The sequence below is a fragment of the Mesoplodon bidens genome, assembly GCF_964165515.1.
Source record: "Mesoplodon bidens genome assembly, chromosome: 2".
Classification (NCBI taxonomy): Eukaryota; Metazoa; Chordata; class Mammalia; order Artiodactyla; family Ziphiidae; genus Mesoplodon; species Mesoplodon bidens.
In genome coordinates this window covers 121,829,606-121,843,310 of record NC_138177.1, presented here as the reverse complement: position 1 = coordinate 121,843,310, position 13,705 = coordinate 121,829,606, and the positions used below count along the sequence as shown (strand labels likewise).

Sequence of the window (13,705 nt, the reverse complement as noted above, 5' to 3'; positions counted from 1 at the left end):
TTTCTTCTTGTATAAATTAGCTACAGTAGATTATTTTCACAGTTAAAGCATAAGATAGTATCAAAGTGTAGTTCTATTGAAAATTGTTTCTACTCAGAGGAGCATTTAGCATTTTTATTTTTATATTTTATTTAGCATTTTCACAATTATAAGTCCCTAGTACAATTAGCAAACTCCCCAATTTTGGTGGTGTTATGAAATAGAAATTTATTTCTCAGTCATGTAATAGTCCAGGGTGGGCATTTCTGGTCAGTGGATGGCTTTCTCCCCTCCTGTATGGCCTCAGAGCCCTCTGCATCCAGCCAGCAGGTAGGGAGAGAAGACTCACTTATTTCTTAAAGTCCAGGCCTGGAAGTGATTTCACTTTTGCTCATATTTACTTGATGGGAATTTGTCACAAGGCCACAATTGGCTGCAAGGGGGATACGGAGTTGTTGTCCCTGGGTGGGCAGCCATTCCCAGTGACAAAATCACTCTGTGAATGGGAACTACAAATATTGGTAGGCAGCCAGCTGTCTCCTGCCACAAAAACCTATGCAGATTATCTTAATGCCCTGTTATACTGCAGTTGCCAGCCAAATGTAATGCTCAATCACAGCAAATACATCTGTCCTTCCTGGTTACCAAATATGCTTTCACCCTTTTAATCGTGCTCTTATTATATACTCCCATAGCACTTGATATGTACTCATTTAGAAATTCTTATCATTTTTATTATTTGTTCAATTACACTAAACTTCCTGAGGGTAGGACCATAGTTGCCTTGTTCATTGCAGCCCCCCATACCTAACATAGTACCTAAAATAGCACATCACATATATCAGTCTTTTTTTTTGTTAATTGAAGTGTACTTGACTTACAATATTATATTAGTTTCAGGTGTGCAACTTAGTGATTCAATACTGTTATACATTACAAAATGATAGTAGAGTTTGAATGAATGAATGAAAGCACTAAATTCCTATTGCAATGTATTACCTCTTAAGATTAATCTTGTTTCAAGCTACCTTGGTTATTTTTCAATTAGGTGGTGAGTTGAATAAATCAAACAAGAATTAAGACCCTTTGTCCTTCTTTGTCTTTTCATAAAGGACATGATGCAATTGTCACACTCCTGAAACATTATAAGAGACCTCAGGATGAATTGCCCTGTAATGAATATTCTCAGCCTGGAGGAGGTACCCCCTTTCTTATTAAATTTTCATTGTTAGTGCAATATTGTACCTAAAGGTAAACCTGTGTTTCTATTACCAACATTCTGGGGTTAGAGATGAAGTCATGTCAGATCAGCTTTATTTTAAGAAGATTTACATCTGGGTGAGGCTGAAAATAAAGAAGCCCCCACTTAGGCTACTTTCTAACTCACCAATCTGCAGTTCCTCCAAGTTTTACATTCCCTGGACTGGATGTTTATGAGGCTGGTGCATGACTGGGAAGGCCTGGGTAAGCTGAGAGCAGTCATTTTCCATTTCAATAATCTATTAAGACAGGACAGAGAATACTCATATGCAGACACAAATTAAATCCACTGGAGTCTGCTAGACCTTGGATTTTTATTTTTAATCATTTTATGTACCCTCTAAATAAACACTTGCTGTACAGTTTCAGTATCTAGAGAAAAGCCTAGACTTAAGTTAGAGTCTCACTTGGTGTTCTTAGCAAATTTCTTTTGTCATGTGCTACTTTTTATAGTGTTTAGCTTTTATGGAAAAAAATATTTGCTACCTTTAACTCTATAATTTGATTTCTAGATGGCTCCTATGTGTCTGTTCCATCTCCTTTGGGGAAGATTAAAAGCATGACAAAAGGTATTTTAATATGGGACAGTTGTTATATTTTATTACTAACAGTAACTATTGCCTCAAATATGATAATTTTCTCTTTTGTTTTATATATTACAAATGACTATTTTGCAAGCATAAACAATATTATTAACAGACCGTTCTTTCCATAATTAACCTCATCTGCTATGTTATTTTGCATATGTCCTCCTAGTTCATAAAGGTATAATGGTGAAAATTCCATCTGAATATTAAAAGAAGATCAAATTCACATAGACATTTGTATTTTTAATGAAATATAAATTATAAATATTAATATCTTTAAGGAGAACTGGGAAAAGGTTTGTCATAGGGAAAAAAATTGAAAAATAAATTATTTTTCAAAAGATCCCAAATAAGTAATACTTTGGGAACTCTTTTGAATGTATGCTATACACAGAAATTAATACCATTGAATCAGGAAAGTAAAAAATATTCAACTGTAAATTTATATTTATTTAGAATTTGAAGTTTTTAAAAATTATTTTTGGTTTTGAATGTTTCTTCTGAATAATTCATATGCTTATTTCCTAATTGGCATCTCTTGAAGGTTTAGTTTATGGATATTTGACTAAGCTTTTTGTGACAGGTTGCAGGGATTGACCAGATAAGATTCTTTATATCATGATGTGATATGGATTGTACTCCAGAGTTGCCACATCATACAGACAAGCTAGTGGCTGACCAAATCAGGAATAAACCCTTAGCTCTGATAACAAAGGTCCGGTAACAGAGAGAGAGAACTAACGGGCTTTTAATGTAGGGGAATAGGGATCATTTGTGATAAGGTTTTAGTATCTCCAAGTACTCAATTACAGTTGGAAAATTAAATGTTACTAGGGTATGATGTTTTGGGTTAAGTATACATGTGCATGTATGTGTAAGCATCCAAATGTGTGCTTTTTATCTTAAAAAATAAAATAATAATTCCTGTTTGCAGAGAAGGCAGATGTTCTCCTTCTAAGGGCTGGATTGCCTTCACATTTCCATCTTCAGCTCTCAGAAATTGAGTTCCATGAGATTATCGGCTCAGGTAACCTAAGAAAATACTAGTCTGTTTTAGTTTAATGAGTTTAGTTTAATGATTTCAGTTTGATAATATGTGTTTACTTGTTTCTCTTAAACAATTTTAGGTTCTTTTGGGAAAGTGTATAAAGGACGATGCAGAAACAAAATAGTGGCTATAAAGCGGTAAGCAAGCAAATGAGAAACTTTAGCATCCAAGTAGAGCAGTAAACTGAGAAGCATATGCATGGGTAGCCCCTTGTTTTGATTCATGTGTTGACTGAAGACTTCCTGTTGCTGTCATTTCCAGTTATCGAGCCAACACCTACTGCTCCAAGTCAGATGTGGATATGTTTTGCCGAGAGGTGTCCATTCTCTGCCGGCTCAATCATCCTTGTGTCATTCAGTTTGTGGGTGCTTGCTTGAATGATCCCAGCCAGTTTGCCATCGTCACTCAGTACATATCAGGGGGTTCTCTATTCTCCCTCCTTCATGAACAGAAGAGGTATGGTCTCTGACTTATCATTTTACATGTCATTGGAATTACAGTTGCAACACCTCATATGCTTTCTGCTTAGGTGAGCTTTTACCTTCTGATATCTCTGAGCGCTAGGAAATGTGACATTTTAAAGATGGCAATAATTTATGCCCAATAATTGTGTTTTAATGACTAGAAAGATTTCTGTACTTTCTTAACAGGAATTCAGTTTAAGATAACAAATTCAAGGAATTTAAATTAGTAACTGAAGCTTATAATAATTAGGCTAAATTTGACCTACCAGTAAAGCAGATATGTCTAAGATCAGAAGAAAATAATGACCAGGGGTCACAGTATTTATTTTTTTAAGTTTTAAGAAAGAATAGTCTTGCACAAGTCTAATTTGAATTTACTTCCTAGATCTATGCATATGATAATTAGAATGTGGTTTTTATTCAGTGATTAGATTCCATTTTTATGTTATTACAAAGAAATTAAATATAAAATTACAAAGATTATAAAATCAAGTTGACTGTTTACATAAGAGGGGCTGGTATCTGAATTGATCTATAATTAAGCATTATCAGATGTAGAAAAGTTATTTTTCCAAATTTGTTGAATTTTTAGCTTAATGTTCAATCAAGCAAAAAAGGCTGAAATTATACAGAATAACAAATCACACACACTACTGATTTCTTTTAGAAAGGTATGGTATTGGCTTTGACCATTTCATCCTCATTAAATCTATTTTTAAATTCTAGGATTCTTGACTTGCAGTCTAAATTAATTATTGCAGTAGATGTTGCCAAAGGTATGGAGTACCTTCACAACTTGACACAGCCAATTATACACCGTGACTTAAACAGGTAATTTTTCCCTCTAGATAATGAACTTGGAATTGTGTAACTTACTAGGAGTCTAAGACAGATTTCAGTGAAAATACATTTTAGATTTATTGCAGAACACGGTTTTCTACTCTGTGGGTAAGGGGACAGGCTACCATAAGCCTAGCGGATAGAAAGGTTTGTCATTGTCTTTTACAGAAATAGAAAGCTGTATAAACTGCCTCTCAGGGACCTTTAAAATCTGTGAAAAATATGCAGAAAGACTATGACATCTGTAAGATTCACCAGCTGGCTAGTTCTCAGGCCAGTAAAGTCAGATCAAGGATTGTGATCAATGACCATTATAGAATGTCATGTCTCATACAAAGTCAGGTATTATAGTAGGACCTGTTATAAAATTATCTGAAATGCTACTTTTGTGCTAACATTTTGTTATTTTCCTTATAATTATAAACTCAGCCAAAACACAGCAGCTCATTTACCTGGTTATCATGTGAAGATGTTTTCATGTGGAATGGAGACTTGAAACAAATACAGAACTAGAATGTTTTGGTGGTGGAACCGCAAGGTTTTCTTTTTTTTTTTTAAATAGTGAACACTTTCTCTAAGTGAAGTCTTAGAGAAAGGCCGATACACAAAAGGAGCAGCTTTAGCTGAAGGCAGAGTATACAGTGGAAAATTCTGTTCATTTACCATTTCCCACTGCCAAAGAGGGAGATTCTTGGGCCATCTCTCTGGAATCTCAAAGGTGCTAAGGAGAATATCTGGAAAACCACCAATCTGATAAACCACTGGTTTATGAAATAAGCTGGATTATTCAAAATCAATAACTTTCATTTCATGGTTGCCAGTAAGGTTCAAGTAGATCCCATATATGATCCTTTATACAAAGCCCACATTTCTAAAACTGCTAAGTATTCATTAATTTCTCCAGTCATTTGTTCAGTAACTATTTGGGTAGCTGCTATGTTCAAAGCCTTTATACTTGGCACAGTAGAGCCAAGTGAAACTTCCATAGACTCCATTCTCAAGGAGCTTTGCTACTCTAGTAGAGGAGAAAAATACCTAAATATGCTCTAAGTGTAAAAATAACAAGTTCTCTTAAGGAAATAGTGAAATATTTTCTATAAAATTTCAGAAAGAAGAATATTAATTACTTCTGAGAAATTTAGAACAACTTTATGGAATAGGTGACCTTTGGGCTTGGCCATAAAAGATGGTTAGAATTTGGAAGAATATCCTAAGCTTAGGGAAGACATAAAAAAAAAAGAGAGAGATTAGAAAGTTAAAGGCATGTATAGGAGCACTGAATAGTTTCCTTCAGTAGATGAAATGTATAAATGTAGGTAGTGTATTTAATGTGTGAAGAGGACTCTTGGGAAAGAAAAATAAACTGAAACAAGAGCACAGAAATTAGTGAATGCTAGAGTAAGGTAGTTTAGACCTTGTTCTGTAAGCAAGAAGGAGGCACTGAGGATGTTAGAGCAAGGAGTCACAAATTTGGGACTGTAGTATGGAAAGATTAATTCAGCGTCTTTATTATAGATCAACTTGAAGGGAAATGAGTGAAGCAGTTGTTGCAATGACCTAGATAAGTAATGAAAAGCAGAAGTTCACTAATGGCAGAGGAAATGAAAGGAAGAGACAGATAGGAGAGATAAAATAAATTAGATATGAAGAGTGGTTGAATCTTAGATATTGGAAGTAAACATATAGGACTCAATCTATTTATAATTGTTTACTAGTTTTCAAATAAAATTTATTTCTTCCCTGTTATTTTCTTTACCTCTCTTTTAAAAATATTTATGTTAATAAACATTTTTTCTTTGGGTTTCAGTAACAATGTTCAGGAAACAGATTTAGGTGATAAATTAGCATAATTCAAACTGGTGATTTGTGAGTTTTAAGAGTATTGTTTCGTTATCCCAACTATCTTTGCATGTGTCATTCAAACAAATGTGCTCACTGAAAGTTTTCTCTTGCTGCAACGCTTCACTTGTGGGGCAACTGAAAGTGTGTTCTCTTGCCCTGTGAATAAGTGTAAGTTGTTGCCACCAGGTTATAAAGCAGGACCAAAAATATAAATGTTGTTGATTAAAAGTGAAAATAGAACATGTATTATGTAACAGATATAAGCTTATATTTACCAATTTTTCTGTCTCTAATCTAACTTAAATACTTAAATTGTGCCAAAAAGTCTTCAAGTCTTATGAAACACTATTTCATGGGTGCCTTCAATATAATAGAGTACCAAATTCTTGTATTTATTATTTGTGGACTATTTTCTACTACTCTTTAATCTGGTAGCAATAAAACATTAAGTTTTTCAGTTTAATGCAAATGTAGCATGTGTACTGCCCAAAAGAGTCTAAGTCCTTCTCCTCAGGGTTTATTACTACAATGTGGTTAGGGACATAAAACATATGCCCAGGAAGCAAATTAATTGCCATTTAAGGTGGAAAATGATTAAGGGCCAAAATGATTAATCAGCAATTTTCAAAAGATTTTGAGTAAATTAAAGATCAAAGTAGAATGGAAAGCTTCCTGGAGGATGTAGAGCTAAAACTAGACTTTGAAGGATAGGTATGTATCTTTCCTCAGTCTTTTCATAGCATACTAATCCTTGTATTTGCACAATGCTTACAAAGTCCTTCTCATTGAAAGAGGTAGAGGGAAAGATGTACGTAATAGAGTGAGGAACTCAGGCATTACATTTGTATTGAAATGACTTGTTTCCATGTTTCTCTCCCCAACTTTTCTGGGCAGGTCAGGGCCTCAGGAAGAGCAATCCTGTGCTCTTCATCTCAGATTTCCAAAACTAAACATAGTGTCTTACACAGAGGTGTTCAGTCAATGCATTTTTAACTGAACCAAATTCTTGAGACATTTCGATGAATGTCATTTCAGAAAGCAATGGCCTAGTTGGTACAAGTATGACCCCTTGTAGATAGAGTCTGACTAACTTGCCCAATACCTTTTACAGTTCTAAAAGAAAGAAGTTGTTTGAGCTTACAGATCAGCCCACAGAGAGGGGACACTTCTATCTTTGGTTTTGTGGTTGTTAATTTATTTGAGTGAAAGGAAAACACTTTGCCTTTTCCCTTATAAGTTTCTTACCATATAAATCAAGGAATGCTTTAGGAAGTGGTTCTTTCCGATGATGATGATGAGAATTTATTCAGTGTTTACAATGTGAAAAACCTCTTCTAAGCCCTTGTTATGTATGCTTTCATTTAATTTCACAGCAATCCTATAATACAGTTATTATTATGTCCATTTTACTATAAGGAAACTGACTAAAGATATTAAGCCCACAGCCACATGCTTATAGCTATATTATGCTGATGCAACCACAACAGCGAAACCAAGTCAGTACAGAGAGATAGGAGGAGGCTGGGTGATATTGGATGAGCACTGGCCACATTGATCAACCTTGCTCTTTGTACTTCAGTCCTATAGGCGCAATTCCTGTGACCCAAACCATTTCTCATACCATCTCCTTGTACTTCTGTGTTTCTGCTTTATTTCTTCTTCTACATCCCATGTTCTGCTAGTATGGAGCAGAAGTTGCATATGAGGCATACGGATATGTCTTCTTTGGCCCGTAATGTTTAAATATTTTTAAATGTGTAGCTTTAGGCAGGAAGGTACTTTTCAATTTGTCATAGACCCCACCACCTACCAACTTACCAGTTTATACCTGGTCCAATTTATATGCTCATTTTGTGGCATTGGAGCTTACAAAACATGGTTTACAGCTAAACATTTTAATGTTTTTTACTTAATACTAGCAGCTATCTTTGTTTTCTTGGTAAAGTCCATTTTCCAAATTTTTTGATGTTGAAACCAAACATCACTGCAAACATCAAATAAATGGTCTTTTCTGTATTTAAGTAAATAATATAACAACACTGTAATCAATGAAACAGTGATGTTTCCAACAGAGTGGCCATGGCACTCCCAAGAGAGATATATATGAAAGCATCCTGTAAAGTGTGAAGCACTATAGAAATGACAGTTGTTATTGTGATTAATCCCTCTCTTGTTCCTTTATAGGTCAAGAATGTAGATGGAAAAACACTCCACAGTATTCTCATCCATACATATATTTATTTTTATATAACACAGCTAATTAATTGGGGGTCTAGGTCTAGATCTGAGGGCTGTTTTTGAGTGTCAGCTTATTCGAGTGACTATAAAGGAAAATAATTAGTGATAATTTAAAAACAGCCAACTTGCTGATGACAAATGACAGATAATTTTAAATGGCAATGCTAGTAAAGGCTAAAAGAATTTTAATTTTGAAGGTGGATTTAACTGTTAGTGAAGATTTCAGAAGGTACTAAAGAAAAAATTGATTAAAAATTTTAATAATTCTTTTAAGTTGATGTATGTGTTTGCCTTTCAGTGAATACAAAATATAAAAATCCTTCATTTTTTTTAAAAAACAGCAATCAAGTACAAATCAACAAATTATTAATTGTTTTTCTGTCACCTATTAGGTACAATTGTATTCCTTGATTCACATAGATTATAGAGTTCGCTCTCAGCAATTCCTTTCGCTTGTGACTTTTTAATAAGTGATTATACAGAAGGAATTTAGCATTCACTGGAAAATACCATCTTGCAAAGAATTCTGAATACTTGAATGCAGGCCAATTAATTGATTACATTGCAATATTTATAGTAAGTCTTAAAAGAGAACCCTTGAAACTCATGAAATTCTTCATAACTCTACTTTTGTAAATCTCTAGTATAAAAACAGTCACAAGTGGCATTTTTAATTTTGTCTTTTTTTTCACTCATTTCCACTTTAAAATTAAGTGAATTAATTAATTAATATAAAATATTTGAATGGTTGATATGAGCCAGTCTGTGCTATGCTTGGAGGAACAGCTGAGGATGACAGACTGTAGCCCCTTTCCAGCAGAGCTTAGAGCCTAAGTATTATTCCCCAGTCATAAGAATCACCTGGGGGCCCTCATTTAAAAAAAAAATCAAAAAACTCCTTCCTAAAAGGCACAGATTGAGAATGTCCTAAATTGTACCTGAGACTCTATATTTTTAAACAAGATTACCAGCTAATTCTTATAATCAAGCAAGGAGAGAAAACATTGTTCTAGTTGGAGTGGTTCTCACATTTGGCTACACATTAGAATCTCTAGGAAAACTTTAAGAAAACCCTGATGCTACTTAAATCAGAATCTCAGAGTTGGGGCCCAGGTGTCGTATTTTTAGAGAGCAATACAGGTGATTCCAATATACAGGCAGCACTGAGAACTACCTTCTAGTCTAATACCAATTACTCCTCTTAACGATTTGCTATACAATCTCATCCTTCTCTTCTTCCAGGGTGGAGTGGGAATATTGGGAAATCAAGTCACAATGTAATTCCAAATGTTTTGTAAGTCATTGCCCTAAATACAATATAATAATTCATTCATTCATTCAATAACTAATGCAAAAGACAGATCCACATGCTCATGATACCTATGGCACAGAGTAGGTTCCAAGATCCAGCAGTTTCCATGGGAGTTGTGCTATGTATACTAAAGCATTCTTGAGCACCTAATTTATAATTCATACTTAATATTAGAAAAGTTCCCAGGAGTGTAGAATCTTCATAAGCAGCCAAACAGAAGTAAAAGTTTCAATATTAGACAACTGAAGTGCACACAGTTCATACGAGTATTCAAGGCTGTAAAACCCTGGAAGAATATAGACTTATGTATAGTAAATCAATACACACATATATAGAGAAAGACTCACATAAATATATATGAATATTATACATCAATGCACATATAAGCATGCACATTTTCATGTTTTTGTAATGCTTCCATTCTTTCTCATCTGCAGTTCTGAAGAAATTAAGCCCTATGGAAAATGATTTGAGAGATATTTTTCTCAATTCTCCCAAGGATGAGACCTAGCTGTTACCATTTGGGATTCATAGAGAACTTAATTCATTACATACAAGGGATGTCTTAGGGCTTAGGGCCTGAGGGCTTAAGGGGTGCCTAATTATGAAATGTCTATATCCAAAATTATAAGGTGACTTCAGATTTTCAAAATTAAAAAAAATTTAAGTAATCAGTTTCAATCTGTGTCAATTTCATTACTACTATGAGTAATGAGGGGAAAAAACCTAAGCTATACAGCTTTCCAAGATGAAATTTGGATTTGTTTAGCTAAGGTATCTGCTGCAATAACAGACCTCAAAATGTATAATGGTTCAAAAATAATAGAAGTTTGTGTCTTGATTGTGTGAATTAACAGGTTGTTGTGGTGGTCCCTTACCCATGAAGTTATTCAAGACCCATTTTCAGCATGTTGCATCTAGGGTCTCCTTGGGGGTCATCTCTATTCAAGTGAGCATAAATGGGACAAGAATATGTGAGACGTGCATGAAATGCTTTGTGGGCCAGGCATTAGAGTGGCATATGTCACTTTCAGTCACATCTCATTGGCTAGAGCTCAAATAGCCATGCCTGACTGCAAGGAGTACTGGGAAATGTAGTCCAGCTGTGTGCCCAGAAGAGGAAATGAGTTTTGGTAGGCAGCCAGCAGTCTGGGTTATATTCACCTTATTTGCACTAGTGACAACAGGTACTAGGGTTTAGGTAGAAGGGTGATCTAGATTTGCCTGAATTACTTGCACAAACATAATGTCAACTGCATACTAAATATTTTTAGTTTATAAGCACATTTTCACAATGTATAAACTAATACCACTAATTGGGAGATGTGGTGAAAACTACTCAGTAAAGCATATTATATATAAATTAATTTTGAAATAATTCTCATTCACTTTTTTTGTTACATTAAAAACATGAGAATACCTTTGGGAATGTGGGGACATGTGTCCCTGAACCTAAACATGGTTCAAGAGTAAAAAACATGTACTGTAATAAGATATAATAGTATGAAATAGGCTATATAAATTCAAAAACATCTCACAGTTCCATTTGCTCTAGGTCAATGAAAACACATATTTTTCTTTAAAAGTGAAAATTAAAACACAGACTCTGATCACTCTGCTCATAGAACCTTATTATACCATATCCATCTGAAAGGGTTCCTCAGACATTTAGTTCTACAAATTAATCCTAGTTGCAAGGCTTCCCTGGTGGCGCAGTGGTTAAGAATCTGCCTGCCAATGCAGGGGACACGTTCGATCCCTGGTCCGGGAAGATCCCACATGCCGCAGAGCAACTAAGCCCGTGCGCCACAACTACTGAGCCCGTATGCCACAACTACTGAAGGCTGCGTGCCTAGAGCCTGTGCTCCACAACAAGAGAAACCCACGTACTGCAAGGAAGAGTAGTCCCCGCTTGCCGCAACTAGAGAAAGCCTGTGCACGGCAACGAAGACCCAACACAGTCAAAAATAAAGTTAATTAATTTTTTAAAAAATCCTATTTGCAAGCTTCACTCAGGTGTTGATATTCAGTCACATTTTCCATTCCCATTTCTGACATGATTAAAGTCAGTCTGTCTGTCTGTCCTCGGCTCCCTGAACCTCCAGATGAATCAGACAGTTCCCTCTGACTCTCAAGTTCCTACCTATTACTTAAATAGAAATTCACTGTCCAGCTCATCCTCCTCTTCTCTGATAGTAGATCCAACCCTGCCCTCTAACCTGATTCCCACAGTTCCCAGAGGGCCAGATGTGTCCCAAACATTCTCAGCACATTTCAATTTGGTTCCTCATCCTGAGCCAAAATAGCCAAATAGTCCCCCTTCCTTACTCTATCCTATAACGTCCCTTAGTCCTGAGTTGTGCTTTCTTTATACTCCTGTGGAAATAGCTAAATTTTCCTCCCAGGCCCAGTTAAAATGTTCTTCATCTCTCAGCTGCCTCCATTAGAATGTCTGGTTTAATTTTGGCTGCAACCACCAATTCCAAAAATAGTGCTCGTACTTAACACCTCATTAAGTAAATTCCCTTAGACACATACTCCCTTTAAATTAAAACAGGTATATTGAAATCAGAGGAAAGCTCCTTCATTCTGCCCACACTATCATAATGACCGAGTCAAACCTGCCATCTTTCGCTGAAACTTCCATCAGAATCTTTGCCTCAATCCTCCCAGTTAGACACATCCCTGAATCTCACATCTTAGAGGTGGATTCTAAGCCACCCTATGCCATTTGACACCATACACAAGATTATGTGTGTGTACAAAATAAATGTATCTGTGTGTAAAGAGAGCATAGAAAGTCAGAGTTTGGCCAAAACCAGGAATTCTGTGATACCAAAATTCACTTTTGGTTTGACATAAAAATGCTACTAGTCCGCACTGGAACCTGGCCTTAGACTTTCTTACACCCATGTTTTTTGTGGTGAAGTGGTTCAGTCTGCTGCCTCTTTCTTCAGTACAACATGGCCATACCCTGGGAATTCCCAAAGCCAGAGACAGGAGTGCTTTTCCTGTGGCAGGGTTACCTTCTGTCACCCCAGGGTGGAGCTTGGAGGAGAAGGGATGCACCTTTTGACCTGCCAAAACCTTTCCAGTGCTTCCCTATGACTGGCAGTGAACTTGCTGGCCTGCAATTTTCTAGTGTTGCTGGTTCCTCACATTGCCATTTTCCATCCTTTGGGGATACGGCCTGTATAGAGTCAGCTTTTGAAAATGTCAACAAAGGCTTTTCTCTGTTCGGTCTTGTTTCTTCTCGGCTCTCATTTCCTGGGAGGCACTGTGAGTGCCCCTCTTGGCACCATGTCAATTTCCTAAGCAGCTAACCTTTCAATAATGATATTAATGCCACCTTGTGGTTATCTGCACATTTCTCAGTTCATCATTTTCAATCTTTGCTTGCTGAGATTCATTTATGTTGTTATGTTCTTCAGATCTTGGAGTTTATAATAGAGAGCAGCCTGACTCGGAGCCCAGAGCCAGAATTGCTAGCTAATAAATGAGGAACAATCTTAATAGGTAGATATTTTTCCATTGATTGAATTTCAATAGCTCTACCTTTAATTTGTCTAGAAAAAGAGATGCAGAAAAGTATAAATTTTCTTGCCTTGCTTAATATTTTCTGTCTCAAAATCCTCCTCGTCAGCCTTGTGAGGAAGCAACTCTTCCAACAATGTTAGTCTTTTGACTTGCAGCATGAACAGTTCCGGGAATCTGTGTTGGTGTGGGTTACCACCCTATTCGAAGGTCACAGGATGAACCAATTGAGATTGCAGGCTATGGAACCAGACCATGCAAGTTCAAATACCAGCTGTATTACAGCTTACCTTGGGCCATTTGTTTAAATACCAGTTTCTTAATTTGCACAATGGCAATAATAATACTTACCTTATTGGGTTTAAATGAGAAAATGCATTAGATATTATTGTCATTATTTTTCTTAAGGAATATTTTCACTACTTAATATTCTTGAATGCCCGTTTCTTTACTGAATTAAATATTTCTAAGGACCTGTCTCCCCTTTTGATTGTAGTACCACAAACTTTGTTTATAATATCTCAGATGGCTAGTTTCTTCTTGTCATGAAGATGTAAGAGCTAACTGGATTGTTTGACTGAAGATCATATATATATATATA

The 13,705-nt window shown here is 35.7% G+C and overlaps 1 protein-coding gene across 1 annotated transcript in view; it reads left to right on the top strand.

The window, feature by feature from the left end:
- The window catches only part of TNNI3K (TNNI3 interacting kinase), a gene marked incomplete at its 3' end in the record, with an annotated part of 285,990 nt that overhangs the window by 112,954 nt on the left and 159,331 nt on the right, over positions 1-13,705 (top strand). Inside the window, exons 12-17 of the mRNA XM_081226315.1 lie at positions 1,092-1,178; positions 1,752-1,808; positions 2,761-2,853; positions 2,954-3,011; positions 3,136-3,330; positions 4,065-4,169. Of these exons, the coding sequence (XP_081082441.1) occupies positions 1,092-1,178; positions 1,752-1,808; positions 2,761-2,853; positions 2,954-3,011; positions 3,136-3,330; positions 4,065-4,169 (595 nt within the window). The remainder of the gene's footprint in view (positions 1-1,091; positions 1,179-1,751; positions 1,809-2,760; positions 2,854-2,953; positions 3,012-3,135; positions 3,331-4,064; positions 4,170-13,705) is intronic.